The sequence below is a fragment of the Schistosoma haematobium genome, chromosome 1, assembly GCF_000699445.3.
Source record: "Schistosoma haematobium chromosome 1, whole genome shotgun sequence".
In the NCBI taxonomy this organism is placed as follows: Eukaryota; Metazoa; Platyhelminthes; class Trematoda; order Strigeidida; family Schistosomatidae; genus Schistosoma; species Schistosoma haematobium.
Window position 1 is genome coordinate 27,845,877 of NC_067196.1, and position 24,147 is coordinate 27,870,023.

The 24,147-nt window shown below is 38.4% G+C and overlaps 1 protein-coding gene across 2 annotated transcripts; it reads right to left on the reverse strand.

Annotated features, from left to right (window-relative positions):
- Positions 1-53: 53 nt before the first annotated feature.
- MS3_00006648 (uncharacterized protein) lies at positions 54-21,977 on the reverse strand. Of its 2 annotated transcripts, XM_051214850.1 has the most exons (8): positions 21,651-21,977; positions 20,220-20,894; positions 17,945-18,057; positions 17,712-17,856; positions 7,070-8,104; positions 4,317-4,425; positions 2,077-2,242; positions 54-1,016 (listed from the first exon to the last, which is right to left on the reverse strand). In XM_051214850.1, exons 2-8 carry the CDS (start codon positions 20,892-20,894, stop codon positions 719-721), a joined length of 2,541 nt encoding a protein of 846 aa, XP_051073616.1. In that variant the 5' UTR covers positions 21,651-21,977; the 3' UTR covers positions 54-718. The 2 variants fall into 2 exon arrangements, with proteins under 2 accessions (XP_051073616.1, XP_051073617.1); XM_051214849.1 differs by lacking the exons at positions 54-1,016; positions 2,077-2,242; positions 4,317-4,425; positions 7,070-8,104 and adding an exon at positions 16,261-17,679 and having other exon boundaries at positions 20,220-21,977.
- Between the last annotated feature and the right edge of the window lie 2,170 nt (positions 21,978-24,147).

Genomic DNA, 24,147 nt, shown 5'->3' on the forward strand with positions numbered 1-24,147 from the left:
CATTGAATTCCTATAAAGACAACTTGTTTATATAAATTAAATTTTCGGAGATAAAAAAAGAGCTTTATCATAATAATTATGTAAATACCAGAATACTCTATTAAATAAAATCTTTGTCACCAGGATTATCATGATATTGAATTGGAAGAAGTTTGTAAAGAAAACTCATGTTTTTAGACATAAAGAAACTAGAAATAAAACAATATGGTTAGTTGGTTGTTTGAAACAATAAAAAATATTCAGGAAAATGAACCTGTTTGACAATTCAATAATCTTTTCTAAAATATGAATATAAAATAAATGTTCATAGGGAAGTGATATTTCAAACTCATAAACTAGATTCTGTTTTCTGAAGTTTAATGTACAAAGAAATGTACTGGAATATCACGGAAATGTTAACTTACTGTGGGTAATAATTGCTATTTGAAACACGTGGACGAAAAATATTCTTTTAAAAAAATTACCATCAGGTTCCACAGAAATGAGTTTATATTAGTGTTTCGAGAGAATAGTTATATGTAAGGCAAATCTTAAATCCGTATTCTATAATTTCTTGAGATGTATTTGAACAATAGTTTCGACTAATTGTAGAACCATAGATTAGAAAGAATAATTTCCATTTTTAGAACTACTTTGCTGTTATATGTTGCGAATTTTGAAGTAATACATGTTTATACTGAATCTTGTAAAGAGCTGTAAACGGTTTTAAATGTACTGATCATTTACTTCGCTTGGTTTTCTTCTTGGATATAACCTTGTTGACATGAGAATATTTCCTTGAATCTTTTCGAGACATAGTTACTTGATTACGACATCCTTTCCCACCTTCCCAATGTGAAGATCGAGTTCCTGATAGCATCTTGTCACATCTTACACATGGTTTGTTAGTAGAAAATGGTTGTTCTTTAGAACAAAACCCACAAATCATACGAGTAGCCAGTTCCATTTCGTGTCCATCAACAGCAGAATTATCATGACAGACATCACATGGTTCCAGACGTCCACAACAAGGAAACCTTTTAGAAGTAAAACAAAATCAAGTGAATACTGTTGTCAATAAGGCCATGTTTTTTGCCGACTGTATACACTTTTATTCTCTCAAGACAAAATAATAAAGCTTGTGAACGTTGTGTAAATTTTCCTGTTGCTAGCATTCGTTTCAAACGTAAGCTGCCATGTCCTCTATATATAGCGTACTACTTTTCAAATGTTAAGCTGGTTATCAAGTCTAGCTAACTAAACTTCTTTTCAATACTGCTTAGGTTTCTGATTTCAGGCATACGGATGCTAATTGTTATCCTGTAGTGTTAGACATTAGTTTTAGCCCATAATATATCTTATTCTAGTTTCCGGACATTCCATTCTATTCATTCTACCTGAGTCATGTTTTGACCTTGTTAATTATTCGCTTATTAGCCTTGACTGTTTTCATATGAGCGTATGTGTGTGTACACTTCATGTCCCATGACTCATCACATGTCTGTAGTTTATTTTGTCTGCCTATAAATATTGAGTAATGCCCGGCTTGAATTGGAGTTGGCTTCCCAGCCATCTTCCATACGTGTCAAAATTGCTTTGCTATAGCTCTCGCTCGCTAGCTTGCCTTTCAGCACAACTCTTCTATGCTTGTTTAACGCATCTGTACATTTGGATATATGTGTGTGGTCTCGTAATAAACGTAATCAACACTTCGTATTTGTCTTCTGATTAATATACCGTTGGGACGTTACATAGAACGGTTATCAAGACGAGCTGTATACGAAGTTTAAGGATTATATCGAATACCGACCACCACAATCCTATGAATGCCACATCGGATACACTTTGGATGTATGAGAGATCGAAAGGTTTTTCACCAAATTAACTTTTCAAGCTGATTCCTAAATGTTTAATTACAAGTAATTCAAGGTGATTGATGCCTACATTGTTTGTTCAACAGTGTACCATCTGAAAACAAATTGAGAATGGAGAAAGGTCGACGATTGAAATTTTTTTAGCCCGAAGTTTGCATAGAAATCTAGGTTGTTGAAAACGCTTAACACTAGCAAACATTGACGGGATGCATGTTAGACTTACCTCAGCCATCGATAGCTTTTGCGATAGTGCTTACAGCTGCCATAAGCTGGTAAAGGTGATCCATCCTGGATGAGTGTATTTTGAGCTGAATTCATTGTACGTCGCATTCTTCGGGAAATTTGAGAAGACAAATCTTCGTTTGTGCCATCTATTTTCACACTCTTGGCTAACAATAATTTATGGGAATAAACAGTAGTACGGTGTTAGGAATAAACAATAACAAATAACGGCATTTACTTGACATTTCATAAGCTATTGCACTCTATAGAGCCATTGTGTCTCGGTCTCAAGTTCTTTGTAATGTGTTCGAAAATGCCAACATGCACTCTCTTCTCTGTTATACTAATGTATGTGCTTTGGCACGTACATGTAAATTGATAAATGCAGTTGGAGGTACTGAGAAAAGAAGACCTGTTAATTTTTGTTTGTTTGAGAGAGCAGTTCCTTTCAAATAGCGTCGTCAGCCTTGCTGGCTGGTAAGAAACCTTCAATGCGACACTTATCCCGTGGTTAATTATGTTAGTGATTTTTCTGAACCTAACACTGAAAAAGAATAAAGTCTTCACAAGTGTAATTGCCAAACATCTCGACAGTAGACATGAAGTGAATGTAAGTGACGTATTCAAAATAATCAACACAAAAAAATGCAGCGTCTCTTCGGTTTGTCAAAATAACAGCAATAAAAAATCAAAACCTGATTTATGTATCCAGAGAGACAGCAATAAATTTATCACTAAATTGGTAAATTATTCTTGTCATTATCATTATTTTATCAGTGATTTTTTTTATGTGTTAAGTGGCAAAACAACAGAATCCTTTCCAAAAACACTTATCAAAAGCGATAATAAGGTAGGGTATTACATTATGCGTGAACTCAATTAGTGAAGAAATAATTTGTATGATTTATCTTGTCTTTGATTATTATTTACTGATCAGAATAAGTGGAATATTTCAGCTTGCTAAAGGTTATGTTAACGCCAGATGACTTTTTAAAGTACCAGTCAGGTTAAATTACTTACACATGAAAATAAATTAGGGTTTAAATCATACATCAGTTTGAGTGATATACTCACTGGATATCCGTAGATTTCATGAAACAATAACTCTGATGTAGCTGATTTTATTCGACTTTGTAATTTGTTGTATCCGCCTGAAATGTTTTTATGAACAAATGTCATGTCTTTGTCCGGACCCCACTAGCTTTTTCACAACGAAATAGTAATAACGACTTCATTCAATACTGCGAGTTTTCGTAAAGCCAACAATTTTCAGGACCAAATTACATGATACTTAGTAAGTTAAGATTTTATCACAGTGTCTATGGACCCTAAATAACAAAGTAAGCGGCCAGTGTTGTTTTTCTCAATAGTTCCCGAATTCCCTATAGTTTTAACACCGCAATCATGAGACGGTTTCGGTCATTACAGTCCAGGTAGTATACAGTCTTTTCACTTTTTACTTTATATAGTGAGTGAAAAACAAGTTGTAAGATACAAAATAGACGGTACTGAAATTCGATAGGTTTCATTAGCATGGACGTGAATGATTTTCAAAGGCTTTGATCTCAATAAACTACGGTAACTATCAATTTCAGACTGATCCTTATGACAATAGGTCTAGCTTTCATGATACTTTATGCACAAGTGAACAGTCAAATGAAGGACTTTCTCTAATTGATGATACATATTATGTCTTACGAGTTTATAACTTCGATAAAAGATCAGTGTATCTATCAAATTTTATAAAACGTAACGAAATATTATCTCATCTTGGATGACTTTACAAATAAGTCTGATATGGACGAAGTATCAGTTGATTAAATACCTTGATAACTTTCGAAATTTTCAGCAAATATCACAACACATGAAACTGATGAAACGACTGCTTTTCTCTTTTATGAAAACTATTGGCATTATGAGAAGCCAGGATCTCTAAACTCTACAGCAAACAAATGAAATCTTAATCACCATTCATTTACAGTTTTCAACTTTAACTACCAAAATATTATCTATAACTTATCCCCCATTCCTGTCCCTTTTTATTACGAGATCGCGGAACGCATGTTTTATTTAAGCGAATTTGTTCTAGGATTATCTGAAAAGGGAATAAGAGGAAGTATTAAAAACCCAAAAAACTGTTTAAAAACAAAATTAAATAGCGTATAAACACTAATCAATAACACAAAATATAATTTTCGAATATTTTTTACCTTGCTATATAATATATTAAGCGGTACTTACAATTTGAAGGTTGTTTTAATAATTCCAACTGAAATTTGCTAAACTCTAATCCAGTCAAAGAGTGACAATTGAAGCAACGTCGTGTAAGAGGACAGTCAAAATCAAGTCCCTGTTAGATGAACAAAAAACAGTTTAAGTATATAAGAGGGTTATTTTGGGGGAAAAATGAGACAGTGCACCATTAACTGACACTAACTATTTACTGAATAAGAAGACAAACTTAACACGTTCCAACGAAGATCTATGTTACACAAGAGCACTTCATACTCATGTAGAGCTTAAAAACATATATCAAATCAACAATAACGAAATATATCAGTGGACAACCACCGAATCGATAATGAAAATATTGAACTAATTAGAAGTGGCTTCTTCAAATACAAGGGAAGGTGTATGATTTACCGGTAAACTCTACTGGGCTAATAATGGCTTAATATTATACGCACGAGGTTGGTCCGGAAAGTGAGGTAAGAGTAGGCAGTTCTCTTATGAAACTACTCCCTGAGCTTACGACCTAAAAGTAGAAAAATATGCAAGGCAGTGAGACCCCCAAATGCTCTGGTACGGCCGAGGGTGGGGAGAGTCTGCTCCCTTCTTTAAATGCTCTCACATGGCCACGTGCATACAACCACTGCCACGGAAGTTCTACTCACTGCCTTCTCGTGACGGGGGTGTTGTTTACGAAATTGAGAGGACGAAAAGAGAGTGTCCGGCGCCTTAACCGGGCTGGTGGACACAGATAATCCACCTAGGGGAGTTGGAAAACCCTGATTCCAAACCAGTGGTGCACATGGGCTCCAGGATCCTGAAGGAACAAATGGTATATGAACCAATCGTTGGTCACCAGTTACCGTGAGACTGCATTTCCTGACTTTGCTTCACTGTCTTGTGGATCAGACCTTTAGGTTGAAGGCTCCGGGTGTGGCCCTCCAAGGAAACCACCTGCTTCGGTTTGGGCACCCGGGCAATAGCATAGCTCACACATAAATCAAGTGACTTGTGTGTATGTACTCGGTAGCCCTTTGTACCAATGTTTATGAGTTCAAATGAATTAAAAGTGAGGCAACATTAAGAGACGCAGACTTACGAAAAGCCGAGGCTGAAATAAACCTTATGCCTATCATCTCTTCAGGACTTATTAAGTAAGCGTATATATATTTGGTGCCCTCTTGTACCAGTATTTATGTGTTCAAACAAATAAATAGAAGAGCAGTTTGAATGGCATACATGGCTTCAGAAAGGCTAGTTTAAAATTTGTATTTGGTAGTAGCGATCAACTTTCGACCAGCTGCTGGCTTCAGATCGTTTAGATAGGATAGGATTTCCGTCATTGGCCAGCTGATGTATGAGTTGAAAAATAAAGATATGCACAAAATGGAAATAAAAGGGAATAAATAAGCGAAAAAATGTTAGATAAAACGAAAGTTACCAAACAGTTGGGAGCATATGTTAAGAGAATGAAGACTGAAGCTAGCACGATTTTTTTCAGTCGCAACTATTATTAATTGTGTGTAGCCTGAGATACCGACCGAGCAAAAAAACCGAAACAGGCGGTCCTTTTAGGGGACTACCTTTGATTAAGAGGTCTAGTCTACAAGAGAGTAGCGCAGTGTTAGCAGACGAAGTTCCATCGTAGCCAGTGATCAACAATGGGTTCATACGACACCTGTTCCCTCAGGATCTTATAGCTCATATGTATCACTGGTTTGGAATCAAGGTTTTCAAACTGCCTTAGATGGAACCTCCGTACCCATCAATCAGCTTTAAGAGACGGAAATTTACTTTTCTTCTTTTGAATTTTGTTAACAACACCCTCGCCTCGAGAAGGCGATGAGTAGGACTTCCCTGACAGTGCTTATATATACGTGGCCATATGAAAGCATTTCAAGAGGAAGAATGGGTTCTCCCCGCCCTTGGCCAAACGAGGGAGTTTTGAGGCTCTAGAACAGGACTCTTCAATAGTACACAACTATGATCCCACTAGGATCTTTAGGTAACGGGACGAGCACTTAGCCTTCATACCACTGTGTTGATATCCAGTGGTATGTTTCCCTAAGTTAAGTCAATTTACGATATTGCGTAGCCAACGTCAAATTGGATTGGTGGATATCTGCCTCGCTCCCTACACGATTGGACTCCTCTAGTCGCTGCTTCTCACTAAGACTCCAGAAACGACTTCTCGAAATTAATCACTGGTAAGTGGGTTGATTACTATTAGTGTGCATGGTTTTATGAATTCGACCGCTTAAGGGGTAGTGCATGCAAGCTAAAAAGTAGTTCACACTACATGTGTTCACTTTCACACTTACTTGCAAACGCATAAATACATAAAAATACGCCTTACCTTTGGTCTGAATAACATGTTATGTTGTGGTCCAACATGTATGTATTAAATTTTTAATGCTTTGTTCCTTGAACTAACTAAACATACCTCAGTTTGCAAAAAGTTATTTGTTTTCTGACGAAATAAGTTACACTAAGTCGCGGAACACTAGAAGTTTGATTTTCTACTTATTTGAATATTACAATCAGATTATTTCTGTCAAAATAAAAACCTTGCAACATATATTTAATGTTAAAATATCCTCTGAACCAATCTAATGAGTTCAAGAAAATGACTTCCTTTCAGTGTTCCAAAGAGAGTTATGTTGAGAATTATTCTATAGTACATGCCACTTTGTTGTGTCGAAATTTACAAGCTATTCATATGATAAACATAATGGCGAATAAAAAATCAGCACAAAAAAACTCACGGTGACTCGCACTGAATTGAAGCATCCAGTACATAAAATAATACCATCAGACTGTTTCGGTGGAACATCGTCAGCAATACAACCATCTAAATGTAGAGTTCCAATATTGTTGTCGAATGCATGTGCTAGACTAGACTGGAAAAGTAAAGTCAATTTTTGATGACAACGTGCACAATGAGTTGTGTATGGTGGGAGTGAACGCAAAAGTCTACACGCTGTATTTGGATCATTAAAATTATTCATAGCTCGAGCCCCATGAAAAGTGAAAAGCCACTGGAAAGATAAGCGACAACGCGTACAATGAAGAGAAACAGAAAGTCGACGTTGTATATATGTTCCTGCTTTACCCAATAGCCTAAGACCACTCATTAATAATTTCTGGGTACTGGGAGTTGTTAGTGAAGAAGAACTAAGGAGATTTCCACATGATACTTGCGGATCGCCAACAACTTCACACTCACTACCAGGATCATTCTCATTCTCATCAGTGCTGCTATATTCTAACACCGATTCACTGGTTTGTGAACTAACACTATTATCACTCCCAATTGACAACTGGTCCCCATTATGTGAATTTTGATCACCATTGTGTGTCTGTTCTGATTCGTCTTTCGGTATAACAGAAGGAATTAAACCAATCATACTATCATGATCTAATAGTGAGTCAGTTGGAAAATCATTCTCTTTTGTTAGGTTACATATTTTAGGTACAATTTCTTCATCTGAATGGGTTAGAAAGTTATTATAAGCTCTACTTCTGCTAGCTATTTCACTTTCAAATAGGGTCTTATCACTTTCAACAACTGATAGATTACTATCAGAATATGAATTAAGGCTGAACGATTTAAGATCTTCTAAAATTTCCCTGTCAAGCACAACAGGAGTCGAACCGGTTGCATTATTATAACTCGATAGTGAATTCCTGCCATTATTCTTATTACTTGACTGGCAGTGAGAAATAACATCAGCATTATTTTTAGTTAACAATGAAGATAAGTCTGGATCCAAATTTCCATTTTCTATAAACGCTTTATACTTGAGAAAATAAAAAGAAATAGTTAAATCAGTTATGATTATTCAATAAAAAATAAAAGAATCTGCACATTTATATGAAATTTTAAGGAAATAAATACCTAGTATGATATAAATAAATAAATATATTTGTAATATCACGATGAGTAGAAAAATTAAATTTTCTGATGTTTCGTGACTTACTGTAAGCCATTTCTTCAGAAAATAAATAACAAAATCAATATTAATCAAGTTTAAATAGTACAAAGGAACAAAACAAGAATACTATCTGCGACCAATTTATTCGAAATTATCAAGTTGAACCCTGGTAATGATACCTACCTAGTATAATACATTATACTGCAAGCTATTTATGACAAAGTAATATTTTGTTACAAAATAAGATTCTGCGAACGATGTTTGTACACCACTAACACTACAGAATCTACATATGAGCATAACTGTAGAACATAGACACAAAGCATAACAAAATAGCTCATGGGACTGTATGAAACAAGAACAGCTAAACCTATTACACCGGTTAAATTAGTTGGATTTAAATGCAACAAGCGACACTTTCATGAAACACCTCTGTATATAACTAGAATAATTTGTATGCAGTAAAATAAATACGTCCATTTTATGCATCACCACAACGTGTGGGTAGAATCGCACTTGCAAGCTTCCAGACTACTAATCTGTCAGTTGGTGGTTAACGTATGGTCACTGACTTACTGATTTGAAAAAAATTTGAGCATTTGAAAAATGATATCATTATTAGCAATTTAAATTTGCCAATACGTAAAAAAACACGGAGTAACACTTTAATGACGTTTCTTTATTACATTGATAAAGCAATTAGGATTAAATGGTGGAACGACAGTAAAAACAATTTTCGTTTTTTATTTATTGCTAAATATAAACCAAACTCCGCCTGTAGCTCTTCTAGGGCTGGTGTGTGTGCTAATGATGTCGATAGATATAAGTAGTATGTATCATGAATCGAAAGTGAAATATCTGGCAGCAGGTTAAGAAGATCGAAGAAAAGAGAACGAGAACAGAGAATGATTGCTGTGGAAACGAGGGAACAGTGACGTCTGAGACAATTGATTGACACTAAGTATTTACTGTATGGTTCTCGGATTTTACTAAGTCCTGTAATTTTGTGTTAAAAAATAAATTCGATTGTCCTCACCTGTGTTCTCGTCCGCTACAGGCTTACTGCCGGTCTCAAGACTGGGTAAAGGTGTGGTCGGCAACTAAATCCCATAGAAAAGAACCTTGTTGAAAAAACGCTAACCACACTAAATAACTTAAACCATTAAATCCCTGTCCTGTGAGTTGAAAGATTTCTGACGCTTCATGATGAAAGCTGAGATTCTTCGAAAGTCACGGGGTTGATGTCCCTCTTACAACCAGAGCAACAATTTTTATAGGTACATGGAACGTCCGGGCAATGTTGGAGACTGGAACGACCAGTCAAATAGCAACGAAAATGAGGAGATAGAACTTGGTGGTGCTCGGAATCAGAGAAACCCATGGGACCCAAGCTGAACAGCGAAGGATAAATTTGGGAGAAACGCTGCGGCACTCTAGTCAAGAAGAGGAAAATACTCCACACACTCAGGGAGTTCCTCTGATACTGTCCAAAGAAGCACGAAATGTACTTATAAAATGACCAACGATCATCAAAGCATCCTTCAAAACAAAAGGAGGGAATTACAATGAGTGTTATCCGTTGTTATGCACCCAATAATGATAGCAACGATGACAATAAGGATCAGTTCTGTGGGAGTCTGCAATCAATCATAGAGATGTGCCCAAGAAAGGATCTCACCATCGTAATGGGAGATCTAAGTGTCAAAGTCGGAACAGACAACGCTGGATGTGAAGATATCATGGGACGACATGTACTGGGAGAGAGAAACAAAAATTGTGAAAGATTTGCGAAGCTATGTGTCTTCAATAAACTGGTCACAGGCGGCACTATATTCCCACACAAACACCTACACAAAGCTACATGAATTTCACCAAATCACACCACGGGAAACCAGATAGACAATATTTACATCAGTAAAAAATTCAGAAGGTCAATGGAAGACGTGAGGAACAAGAGAAGAGATGACATAGATTCAGATCAACACCAGGTGGTTGCCAAAATGAAACTGAAGCTAGAGAAGCACTAGACAATCGGACAAGCAGCATTACAAAGGTTTAATAACAAACTCAACGAATTCAAGACAGCTGTCACCAACAGGTTGCAAGCCTTACAAGATCTACTTAAAGGAAAAGAAACTATGATGGAGGACAACAGGAAAGGGATCAAAGGAGCACTAGCTTCAACGTGTCAGGAGGTTCTGGGTCGCAACAAGCATCGTCATAGGGAATGGGTCTCTATGGGAACCATGGACAAGATTCAAGAAAGGAAGAACAAGAAGACAGAAATTAACAATAGCCGAAGAAGTGCAGAGAAAGTTAAGGCACAAGCTGAATATGCTGAAGCAAACAAGCAAGTGAAGAACTTTAAAGCCAACAAGCAGAAATACGTGGAAAACTGAGCAACGATAGAGGAAAAAACTGCAAGAAAAGGAAATATGAAACGAGTATATAACAACGAAGAAACTACAGGGAAATATAGTAAACCAGAGAGACCGGTCAAGGACAAAGAAGGCAAGCTAATCAATGAAATTCAGGAACAGAGGAACAGTTAGGTAGAACACTGACGAACTCTTGAAAAGACCAGCTCCATTGGATCTGCTGGACATCAAAGCAGCACACACAGACCTTCTTATAGATGTCACTCCACCAACGATCGAAGGAATCAGGATGTCTATTAGACAAATCAAGAGTGGGAAAGTAACAGGACATGACAACATAACAGCTGAAGCACTAAAACCGGACATAGAGGTAACTGCAAACATGCTTCACACCCCATTCAGGAAGATTTGGGAGGAAGAACAAGTGCCGACTGATTGGAAAGAAGGATATCTCATCAAGATGCCAAAGAAAGGAGATCTGAGCAAATGTGAGAACTGGGCTACAGAGGCATCACACTACCATCGGTAACAGGAAAAAATTTCAACAGTTGTTGAACTGGATGAAAGATTCAGTAGACATCCAGCTTCGAGATCAACAGGCTAGATTCCGTAAGGATTGGTCGTGCACAGACAAACCCAGTTGAATGGAACTCGTCACTATACATCAACTTCCTTGATTATGAGAAAGCATTTGACAGAGTGGATACGAGAACATTATGGAACCTTCTTCAACACTATGGAGTACCTGATATCTTCAACGTCATACGGAACTCGTACGACAGACGACACTGCAAAGTGGTGTATGGAGGACAGCTGACAGACGCATTTCAAGTGAAAACTGCAGTCAGACAAAACTGCCTGCTCCCCTCTTTCTCTTTCATCTGGTGGTTGACCGGATTATGAAGACCTCGACATTTGACAGGAAGCACGGAATAAAATGAACAGGTTGAATGCAACTAGATGATCTGGAATTCGCAGATGACATGGTCCTTCTATCCCAAACACATCAACAAAGGCGGGTCAAGCCAACTAGTGTAGTAACAGTTTCTAAATCAGTATACTTCAACATACACAAGGGAAAAAGCAAGATTCTCAAATACAACACGGAGAACACCTATCCAATCACACTTGATGGAGAAACTCTGGAAGAATTGGAATCTTTCACGTCCCTGATCTGATGCAGACGTAAAGGTGAGGATTGGGAAAGCAAGGATCGCATTCCTACAGTTGAAGAACATATGGAACTCAAAACAACTGTCAACCAACATCAAAGTCAGAATTTTCAATACGAGTATCGAGACAGTTCTATTGTACGGAGCTGAGACTTGGAAAACTACTGGAATTATCACCAAATAAGTACAAGTACTTATAAACAATTATCTACGCAAGATACTCAGTATCTGTTGACCGGATACCATCAGCAACAGTATACTATAGGAGAAAACAAACCGGTTACCAGGACAGGAAATTAGGAAAAGACACTGGAAGTGGATAGGACACACATTGAGCAAATCATCAAACTGCATTACGAAGCAAGTCAGTCAGTCAGTAACAACGTAGAACTTCGTACGTACGTACACCAGTTCGAGTTGCCACACCACATTAGCACAAAGATGCAGTGGTCGATTCAAATCCCGTAGTGTTAGATGTAGTAAATTATAAGCTGTAATCAGAAAAATTAGGGTTTGAAGATGTTATTCAAGGAGTATAATCCAGTGAGTCAGTCAGTCAGTCAGTAACAACGTAGAACTTCGTACGTACGTACATCAGTTCGAGTTGCCACACCACATTAGCACAGAGATGCAGTTGTCGATTCAAATCCCGTAGTGTTAGATGTAGTAAATTATAAGCTGTAATCAGAAAAATTAGGGTTTGAAGATGTTATTCAAGGAGTATAATCCAGTGAGTCAGTCAGTCAGTCAGTAACAACGTAGAACTTCGTACGTACATACATCAGTTCGAGTTGCCACACCACATTAGCACAAAGATGCAGTGGTCGATTCAAATCCCGTAGTGCTAGATGTAGTAAAATTATAAGCTGTAATCAGAAAAATTAGGGTTTGAAGATGTTATTTAAAGAGTATAATCCAGTGAAATAAATTTGGAAAGAGAAGAAAGAAAGAGACATGAAGAATTCAGAAGATTAGAATTCGGGAGAACACAGAGAGTGGATGCACCTGCGCCATTGCAAACGATGTTGAGCCATGTCATTCAAGGTCTCTAACCATCGGTTGCTATCATCTCGCGGTCCCCAACCACGTAGTCTACACCTACCAACATGACTCAGTCCACTTGTCAGTGACTTCATGGACTTGTGCCATGTTTTGGTTTGGCCGCCCCTAGCTTTCTTCCAACCTACTCCTATACCATTGAACATCGCACGTCGTGGCAGTCGGTCGTTGGGCATACGTAACACATGCCCCAGCCATCTCAACTGATGAAGTTTCACCACTTCAACAATCGATTTGCCATCCTTACCTAGTGCCCGTGTCCTAACAACTGTGTTACTTACTAGATGGTCCCATGATATACGAGCAATATTTCGAAGACACCTATGATCAAATACTAGTAGCCTACGGATATCCTCTACTCTTACTGGCCACGTTTCACTGCCATAAAGTAGGACGGGACGAACTGCTGCGCAGTAAACACGTCCTTTGGTTGATAGACGGATATCTCGCCTACGCCATAAATGACGCAAGTTGGCAAAAGCTAGTCGAGACTTCTGTATCCGTGCTGAGATTTCGTCACACACCAGACCACAAGGGCTGATGAGACTTCCAAGATAAGTGAAGCGATCGACACGCTCAATTACTTCACTCCCTATCATTAGTTCGGGTGTCAATGCCACCCAATCCTGAAGCAACATTTTGCATTTCGAGCAGGAGAATCGCATCCCGAACATGCTTGCATTGTTGCTTAGAGTGGTCAGAAGACTGCATTTTGCCAGCGTCTTCACCAAATAAAACTATGTCATCTGCATATGCTAAGTCAACAAGTGAACCTACCGATAAAAGTTCAACCCCTGGAAATTTAGATGAGGAAAGTGTTATCTCTAAAAGTACGTCGACCACAAAGTTGAACAAGAATGGGGAGAGTGGACAGCCCTGACGAACACCACTTGAGGTAATCAATTCTGATGACAGTTCGCCATAAGCTCTCACTCTACCAGTTGTGTTCGAGTAGAGAGCCTTTACAAGGTTAATGTACTTCTTTGGTACTCCTTTCAGTGACAAACACTGCCATAGAACCTTACGATCGACAGAGTCGAATGCTGCCTTAAGGTCGAGAAATACTACCATTGTGGGGCGTCTGAATGTGCGTCTATTTTCTAGGACCTGACGTAGCGTGAATATGTGGTCTATACAACCACGTCCAGGTCGAAAACCGGCCTGGTTTTCTCTAATCTGCTCTTCACGGGCTTTGATTAGGCGTCGAAGTATTATTGAGGCTAATATTTTAGACACTAGATTAGTCAAACTGATTCCTCTGTGATTGTCACACGAGGACTTTTGTCCTTTCTTATAGACGGGCACAATCAGTGATTGAGACCAGTCAGATGGGATTACGTCCAGTTCCCAAATTCTACCTAATCTCACTGCTAATACTGAACCACCATCCTTAAAAACCTCACGGGTAAACCTGTCAAGACCTGCTGCTCTCCCTCGCTCCAGATTTCCTATGGCTTTTTCAACTTCGTAAAAAGTCGGAGGACCTACATTAACTTGCCATTCAGGTTGACTAGAGATCGTGGGAAACCGAAGTGTGGCTGAAGGCCAGTTGAACTGATCCCTAAAGTGTTCTGCCCATCGATCCAATCTCCTGGATTGAGAATGTATAATATATCCATCTTTCTCTGAGAGTGTTTCGCTAACAGTAGGTTTCCTTAACAAGTCTGAATAATTTTCTGCTATTACCTATCGTCGCTGCCTTTTCCATCTCTCTTGCTTTCGCTACCCACCACTGTTCACGATCATTGCGTAGACTTCTTGTCAGCTGGCGCTTAAGCTGACTCCGTTCCTCATTATGTTCAGAGCCAGGTGGAATGAGTTTCCGAGCACCTATCAGTGCGATAGATGCTGCTGAGATCCAGTGTTTTTCTCTAACCTTGTGGTTTACCTTACTAGCAGATATCACTGCTGTTTCCACAGCTTTTCGGATATCGTTCCATACTGCCTCGGGGTGGGCATCACATACATGGCTGCCTAACTGTTTTCCTAGTTGTTCCTGAAATATATTCTTAGCTTGACTATCATTAAGTAGGCCCCTAAGAGGTTTCCTTGCAGAGTCTTTCCTACGTCCAGTAAGATGCAGGCAAATACGCGCTCGTACCAGAACATGATCTGAATCTAAGCATGTGCTCCAGAATGAGCGACAGTCTTCTAACGAGCCCCTCCATCGGTGGCTGATAGCGATGTGATCTATTTGGGTCCAACGTTGGGACGAATTAGGTCTCCATGTTAAAAGATGTTTTTCCTTATGCTTAAAGTTAGTATTTGCAAGGAACAGGCGGTTATCTGAGCATAGCTGCAACAGACGGTCGCCATTATCTGTTCTTTGAGCCACGACACCATAAGATCCACCTAGGTGTCTTTCCCTATCGCTTAGTTTACCTACTTGAGCAGTAAAGTCACCGGCCACTATTACTACATCCGAGCGCTTAGCTTTTCGGAGAAGGTCCGAAAGCTTTCTGTAAAACTCATCTTTTACATCATCTGAGCTGCAGTCAGTGGGAGAATAGGCAGAGACGACGAATAGGCAACGACGAATGTCCCTATCTTTTCGGATCCTTACTGTTCCGTTCAGTCGGACAGCGCACAAACGACTGTCTACTGGGATCCACTCTAAGGGAGCTAGTTCTGCCCTAGGACTCAATGTTATACCTACACCGGCGAGGCCACGGGAAGCAGAATCACGGCTTCCAGATACACGAATTGTGAATCGAATCGGTTCTTTATTTTGGCATGGTGAGGTCAAATGAATGACGCTACTCGGACCCTGTATGCGCGTTTCGGAGACGCAGCACACATCGATGGCGCGGGATTCTAAAGTCCTAGCTAAGGAAGCCTGCTGTCCTATTTGACACAGTGTTCGAACGTTAAAAGCTCCTACGTGTAGTTTAGAGCGTGGTTTCAGGAGACCAGGAATAGCGTTCCACGTACTTCAATCGTTTGCCCTAGCGGTGCGAGATGATAAAGAGACGTGAGGAGGGTTAGTCATGGAGATACGAGAGGTATTAGGAGGTGTAGGAAGGATTTGAATGTGACCAGCTTGGTCTCGTGTGCTGTTACGGGTATGAGGTCTGATATCACTTCCCGGCTGCCCACACCGTGGAAGGATATTTCTTGGGGAACTTCAAAAGGAAATTCGATTAGTGTTGGTCTTAACGACCTGGGAGCGTGACCGCAGAGCCCAAGGGACAACTGCTTGAGGCCGGTCGCGCACGGCCTTCTCGTGGAAGGTTTTTAATGTGTTAGCTCCGTTCTTCAAAGGGCCTTACCGCCGGAGACGGAAATCCGTGAGGTAAGGTGAGGTGTGACATTTTTAGGGTCGACCTTTTCTAACCCCACCCCTCTTTGTGGGAAGGCAGCATCGCTGCAGATGCTGGTTGTCTGAAGGAAACACCTTACTGCTGTCACACCCCTCTACAGTCAGCAGTACGACTTCGCCCTCAGACCTTGAGTTGCTGCTTTTAGTCTTACCGCTATTTAACCGACCTGTCTGACATGGTAGGACAGTATAGCTCGGTTGCTTCATCACGATAGGCAAGCCCGACCACCATGTCAAGGTAGCAACAACGGTCGGGCAAAGACGAGATAACCGTCTATCAATTAAGGAACGAGTATATTGCTCAGCAGTTCGTTCCGTTTTACTTTACGACTGCGGAACGTGGCCACTAAGAGTAGAAGATATTCGTAAGCTACTAGTATTTGACCACAGATGTCTTAGAAATATTGCTCGCATCTGCTGGGATCACCAGGTTAGTAATAGTGAGGTTAGACGTGGATTATTAGGGAATGATATTAATGCAGTAGATGAGGTTGTGAATCTTCATCGACTGCGACGGTTGGGCCACGTGTTACGTATGCCCGAATACCGATTACCACGAAGTGCAATGCTAACTGGTGTTCGGGATGGTTGGAAGAAAGTTAGGGGTGGCCAAACTAAAACGTGGCATCAGTGCTTGAAGTCACTAACTTCTGGTCTGAGCCATGTTGGTAGATGCAGACTACATAGTTGGGGTCCGCGTGACTATCGTAACCAATGGTTGGAGACTCTTGGTGACATGGCTCAGAATCGATCACAATGGCGTAGGTGTATACACTCCCTGTCTTCCCTTAAAATGAGATTAAAATCGCTTTATATCCTTCTTTCTACGAAATAATTCTTTCTTCCTGTACTATATCCTTATTGCAATCTTTCTCTTATATATTACCACCTCTGAATTAACTACTTTTATGAATCCGGTGTTCATCTTTTTGTGCTAATGTGGTATGGAAACTTGGACCGATGTACATATGCGCCTGGTCCTATGTTGTAACTGACTGACTGATTATCTGTTTGTTACTACTTCTTTGATCACGAATATAAATTTGCTATACATCTTATCATTTGACCTAATTCACATACTTGGTTATCGTGAGTTGTGGATACTGATCACACGTTTCGTGAATTAATATACGCAGTTTGATTTCATGCTGCCAGTATGTCGGCTAAGGCATTTGAAGTTATTGGTTTGGTTTTGTGTGCTACTAAGTTAACGCCCTGCAGATTCTTTCGTTTAACTTAATAGATAATCAAACGTTTTTATAAACAATTTAAAAGTTAGTCTAACGTTTAATTTTCAAACAAAATAACAAACGAACTGTTAGAAATTAACAGGACAAAACCCGTGATTTTTTGATAACACTATTATCAAGGTGATGTTAACAAGTAATAACATACAACAATGAGTTGAGTAGATCATGAGCGTCAGATTTTCAACATAACTTATCTCCAATTAGAAAAGTATGCGCGCTTGAATAAGGAAAGAAAATCGGAAACAACTACGCAAAGTAACATCTGTTCCGTAATTAACATAAAAATCAACTTACTTTACGTAATCCTTCAGTGAATAATTCTTCCAAGTTACGATCAAGCCACAAAAGGAGAGGACGCAAGTATAGCTCTAGACGATTCATTCGTTCCATACATTGGTGCTTACATCTAACCCAAGAACCGATTGCTTTATTCAAATGGCTGCGTAAAAACAATATATGGATGGATTTAAATGCATACGGTCACTAGAAATGATGCAAATTACTGAAAAAGAGAGATAAGTACTTACTCAACTAAGATCACTGGTAAATGTTCTTGCATTACCACTGAAATTTGAAGTTGTTCCTTGGGATACATTTGTGGGATGAGAATATTCAACACTATCTCACGAACATCGTAGACCTAGAAGACGAGTAGAAACAGTATTATATCAGATGTCATGGTAAGCTATTATGTCAGGTCACATTTTACGTGGACGACCCTCAAGAGGAAGTCACAACAAAAGGAACTCGAACTATAGAACGTAGAATTACAAAGTAGTGGCTTCATCGAACTGTTTGGTTTCCGGAGACAAGACCACAAGTTTGAACCCTACTTAAACGGTTTTTGTTTGAATAGCCAGATAGTATCACTAGCCTTTAAAATAAGTAACTTGAAGCCGAGTAGGTAAATTCGTAAGTGGCAAATGATTCAAATTATTAACCATCTAGATTAGGAATAAAGAATCGGTGGTTGCCTGTAGCCGGTGCTTTGACTATGAAAACGTACGTACACAACCACATTAGTATACATTCAGGTGAATTTATTTATCAATCTAAAGTGCAACATTTTCTAATACAGATTCAAACAAGCATACTACATGGAGGTTCGTAATTCTAAACTGTAGTGATTGCAATCAACAGGCTGCAAACAGTTTCAAAGTATGTAGATTATATGACGGATGTAAACTGACGCTGACAGTCAGGTCTTAATCTTACAGGCCGAATTCGAAAATGTTTCAAAGGGTTTTTAGTTACGATCATCTTCATGTACGTATATGTACATAAGTGTTATCTTATTCAGCAAAAACGAAGTTTTTTTCCCAACCAACTGTGCAGTCTCTTGAGATCTATTTATTCAGAGGCTTATGTCAGAAACTGGGTTTTGTGAATAACCGTCAGTTGACCACGAGGCAAATTTAAACAGAAAGCAAACTACATTTACAAAGTCATAAAATATTCTACATCCAATACAATAAATTATTGACCATTTTTTGCATCGGTTAAAGTGAAAGTTTAGATCATGTGCACCGGCTGAACTCTTTCATAGATAATTCATTTGATCAGCCAAAGACAAAAAAGCAATGATATTGACAAATTTTTGAGTGCTGTCATATCGACTTTCAGAAAAGATAGTTCTCCGTGCACATTTTTTAAGTGCCACTTCCTACAATTTACAATACTTGATTTAAACTGTATTACTAAATTTAATAACGGATAGATTTGTCCGGAACTAACTATAGTCGTTTCATTCGCATAACTAGTTGGGGGAGGGATCATTTACCTCACATAAAATTCCGTTATAAACCCCATTCGCCGTAAAATATATCAGATGCTAGAGGTGTTCTATAATAAAGATAGCCCAACATTTTTCTAACTACAAATGTGAAAGAATTTCACGTGCCAACTACTTAGTATTTTTATAGCATACTTATCACTCTGATCTTAGAAATACAGAGTCGTTTTATACTATTCATTCGATAAAGTTAGCATACTGAGAAGTTTCTTTGAAAACTCTAACAGATAAAATCTCAAAGTAAAAAACAAATTTTATAAGATATACTTAGTAAATAGTGAGGCGACAGTAACAATATATTCTGAAAGTAAAAATGAGGTAGTCAGGAAGACGCATAGATCGCACATATTGTATACAGCAGTACTCAGGAAATGTATAAAACAACTGTGATATTACCTTGAGTAATTAATGCGAAATAAGAGATAGAATATGTTAACTTTCAAGATAGAGATTGTAAGATTTCCGATTTTATCGGATTGAAGTATGCTTTGGTTTAAATAAAAAGAGAGGAGCTCTTATCTTTATATTGGACAGTATTTCGCTTCTTAAAAATTACTCTTATTAGTACTAGAAACAATATTCTAAGTTATACTTGTCTACAACAGTAATTTACTTAGTCTTGTAGTTACGCTTTTATTTGTGACTATCATGGAGTATATTTTAAAACACAGTCCTAAAATTGACTTTCGATGGTGGGACAAGTCAAAGATTCGCAAGTTTAAGCCATGTAGTAATTTCCGAAATAGGCAGACACCCCAGTACCCCTACAAGTATATAAGATGCTCGGCGTGTATTATTACATGTATCCATTTATCTAAACCTTTTGAGACAAAAGACAAGATTTCTTGGCCCAACTGTACGGATAACCGTGTAGTCGTAAGCACGAGATTTCGGGACATTCTTGACCAAGCGAGTCGAAATGTCAAGATAATCCCAAATCTGAAATAACTAAAGTATTTATTGCTGTGACCAGTAAAGTTTGATTTACATTTACCAACAAAATGACTAACCCAGTCGGGATCTGTGGAGGAGAATCTGACACAAAACATATGATAGTTCTCATTTGATTCTACTTCACGTAATTTGTCTGGAGGAAATTGTTTCTTTAGGCGTTTCAGCTCAGAATGATTAAGATCACAAATTTCAGCCTTTGAAGCTCCTTGAAAATCAATCGCGTTTACAGAAGCATATTTCTGGAAGGGCGGTCTTACACAGCTACGATTATTTTTGTTAAGGCATGTAGATGACGAAGTTGTGATTAGATTAGATTTTACAACTGACGTAAGTGATGCGTCGGAAATACCATCCTGTTTGCCGTGTGACATTTCGGTAGTTGTAGACTCCTGAGCTTCGATATTAATGTGCACGCCTGTCACCGTTTTTGTGGCTCGATATTCTTCCAATGTAATCCCACTATTGTTTTGAGCATTAATATCATGGGAGAAATTGCACTTATCACCATATTTACATTGATTATTTGCATAGAATTGGCACGGCTTTTTGATTATGTTGACAACGCCTAGTTTCACAGACGGATCATGCCAAAAACGACAGTTGTATCCATAAGGACACCAACCATCAGAGGCAAAAGTACGACAACGTATCTTCGGGTGTGTAAAGGTGCATTCGTTCCCGTTTCTACAACAACCAGCTTGATAGTAGTAGCAAACAGGTGGATTAGGCATCTAAACGGTGAATGAAAACAAGTGTATAAGCTGGACTAACTAATATGTTATATGAGTATGGGGATTTATGTCAACTTGAGTGCAATTAGGTTGAAGTACATATATACACACTCACTAACAAAAAGCTGCCTAAATCTTTGCATAGAACCTTCTGATGCAAATGAACTTAAGATCAGCTTCATGATTATAGGGGACTTTTATGGCTTTCCCCAAAATCCCTTAAAAATTCGTAGTTTTCTACAAACTGGCAAAATATTTGAGGGAAACCCGACCGTTTAGTGAATTTCCCGCAGAATATTCTGCAGTTTTCGGTAAAAGCCAAAGGCAAGCCAAACTTCGAGGGTTTTGGTCGCATCCTCCGAAAGTTTCTCCAAACTTGAAATTGGGCACATAGGTGAGACTATAATTTATGGACGGTCTTTGACCCAAGCTCCCAACTTCGGGGAAAATCCCCAAAGTTTGAGGAAATTTTTGGGTTTTTTGTGCCATTTTCCCACAGTTTACTACAGCGGCTTCCCCGAAATTTCCCCAAAATGGGTCAAATTTTGCCCAAAATTGTGAGCTCGCGGAGCGACGCTGAAGTGACCTTGAGAGTGAACAACCACTAATTAGGACTAAATAAGGGTTATAAAGCAATCAGAATAGTTAAAAATTAGATTTAGGGTTTTCATCACGAACTGACATCAGCTATAATTCTAAAATTCTATTAACTCAAAGGTATGGTTGAATTCCGCGCCCAAATTCGTGACCTGTTACCTTATATCTGATTGGTTCGTCCAGAAATTATAGTCTCGCCGGCACATATACATACACGAGAATGAAGAGGCAACAGTGAGAAATCTGTCTTTTCAGCTGATACTTTTTTGCCTTTGAATTCAACTTGTATTTTCGCTATCATTTTGCGTAATGGAGGCATCGTTAAGTATCAAGTGAGACAACACTGAACAAAACAACGAACATACGTGCAGTTATCAGTTGGAAATTGCGCCGAGCGGCTGATCGATTCCCTATTGAATACATTTGATAGGGATTTGAGATATAGGCAATTATATATAGGCCCTCGTGACCCAGTCACCTTTCCGAAAAATTGCTATTACATTTATTGTTTACTCTAAATTGTTCTTCATTTTTGTTTTAATCTTTCAATGTTCCATACTGCGATCCTATATTGCTGGATTCAGATTCTTTGTTAATTAACTACTTCTTGATTATTCCGTTACTAATACAAGACTTATGTTCCGTCTTATTGTGTGAATACCTGGCTGTAGATATTACTCTATTTGTTATTGGGTTGGGTATGATCTTGTTCCAAGCTATGTGTAAACAAGCTTTTAGAGGAAACCTTGAACTGATAACTTTTAAGCTCATTCTTACTTAACTTACCGGTGGAGATTTCTACTTAATTTCCGGAAGTTTTATTGGGCATGATCTTGATTATGAAAAGATAATGTTTCCTTGTTAACTCCAAAACGACTGAAATACTCTGGAGCGTCCCAAAGGGTGAAAAAATGAGAACACTTCGGAGGCCTAAATACAAATAGTATGGAGAGCTCCTTAAGATACAAAATTTCTGTTAGTGAAACAAATGGGCCACTCAATGACTATTAGCGTACTGAGCACTATTGTTCATTCTCTAAAATGTCAATCACCGGGGTAGGTGATCTATGTCGACTGCTGGGGACTTACTTCAGTTGGACGGGAGTGACTTTACTTTCCAAATTACACCTAAGTCAAGCATCTCACTTAATATCCAATTAACCTTTTGTTGCATGGGGGTTCTAAGGCTACTTTGATGATTGCATTAGCACAAACAGCGTTATCGCGAAAATATATTATTAAAATTATGTACAATAAAACAGAGCTCCACCGCTACCACATGCACCTGTTCATGACGTTCAACCGATTAGTTAGCGTTGTTCGTCCTTATCCTTGATGGGAAATTATGAACTGTCTGACATTCAGCAGTATGAATTTCGAATGATTTGGTTAGCAGTCGATGCCTTTGCCATAGCCCAGCGATAAGTACTTAGCTCAGTTACAACACAAATCCTTGAGTCAAAACTTAGAAGTTAGGCTCAAAACATAGCAAATTGGACTATTAGCAAGTCATTTCTCTAGGAATAGTCCATTCATAGAATTAGCTGCCGAATGAGGCGGTTCCGCCAATCCCCTAAAAGCTCTTAAAGAGAAGACTCGATGCAGCGCTTCTGGCCCAATTTACAAACTAAGCGATCAAATCTCTCTAATTATTTCGTTAAATTTTGTTGCTCATGTAGAATATGTCTTTTCTAGATTAACATTGCTGTTTCTCTGAATATTTCTGAAGTTATTAGTTCGACTATGACCATCAAGATGGCTTGTTTGTTCCGTTCTTCAAGTATTATTGAATCACACATAGAATATCTTTTTCTCAAATGTACAATTTGACGCGTGAATCTAGGAGCGTCGCGAAGTTTTCCTTACGGGTTATAATGCCTTAAACGTATTCGAAGTGTATCTAGTTTCAAGTGAATTTTAGTAGCATCGGTTCATAACTGAACGGTCATTGACGTCGAACATACGGTAAATGAATATGTTGCACTAACCTTTGAACACTTGGAGAAGATTAGAAACGGTAAACTCGGTGACATTTAATTAAGACAAGATTACTAGAACATGGAGGTGTGGCCACTATATGTAAGCTTTCGGTCTTGATATCAAATACTTTATTCTATCCTCAGCCTATGTGCATTCCTCAAAGGCTATTAAAAACATTTCAGAATGTCAGGATGTGACGAGTCACTGAACAGATTTGCGTGGCTCAAACGTAAGGTCATGTAGGTTAGATAATTACATCATGGCAAGCCTACAATATTGGACTAGGTACATTATTCTACTGGCTGGGATATGTGGACTAGCACCAACCTAGATCTGAATTTATTATTTATAAGACGAACTGAGGGAACGCAGCCAGTTGTTAATTCTAATATATTCACCATTACTTTATGGATTTTTTTCTGTGTTAATACATCGCCTTATTATTTCTTTGATTAATGCTCAAGTGAATCATTTTATTTCAATATGGATTAGTATTCTCACTCAGCTTACTGGCTTAATCGATATCAATAACGTATTAGTTATAGTTACAGTTAGCCATTATAACACATTAACAACCATTCATAGCATTCAAGTGCTGCACAGAAATAAGATTCTAAAATTTTTACCAACAGCAAACATAGTGACTAATCAGTTTGAAGAAAAATAGGCTGTAAGG

Excerpts from the sequence above, each read along its gene's own strand:
- MS3_00006648 (XM_051214850.1), bottom strand. The coding sequence starts at position 20,894 with ATGCCTAATCCACCTGTTTGCTACTACTATCAAGCTGGTTGTTGTAGA. Across the intron at positions 17,857-17,944 it reads TTACCAGTGATCTTAGTTGA|CCATTTGAATAAAGCAATCG; the intron begins GTAAGTACTTAT and ends GTTTTTACGCAG. Across the intron at positions 2,243-4,316 it reads ATTAAAACAACCTTCAAATT|CCAAGAGTGTGAAAATAGAT; the intron begins GTAAGTACCGCT and ends AATTATTGTTAG.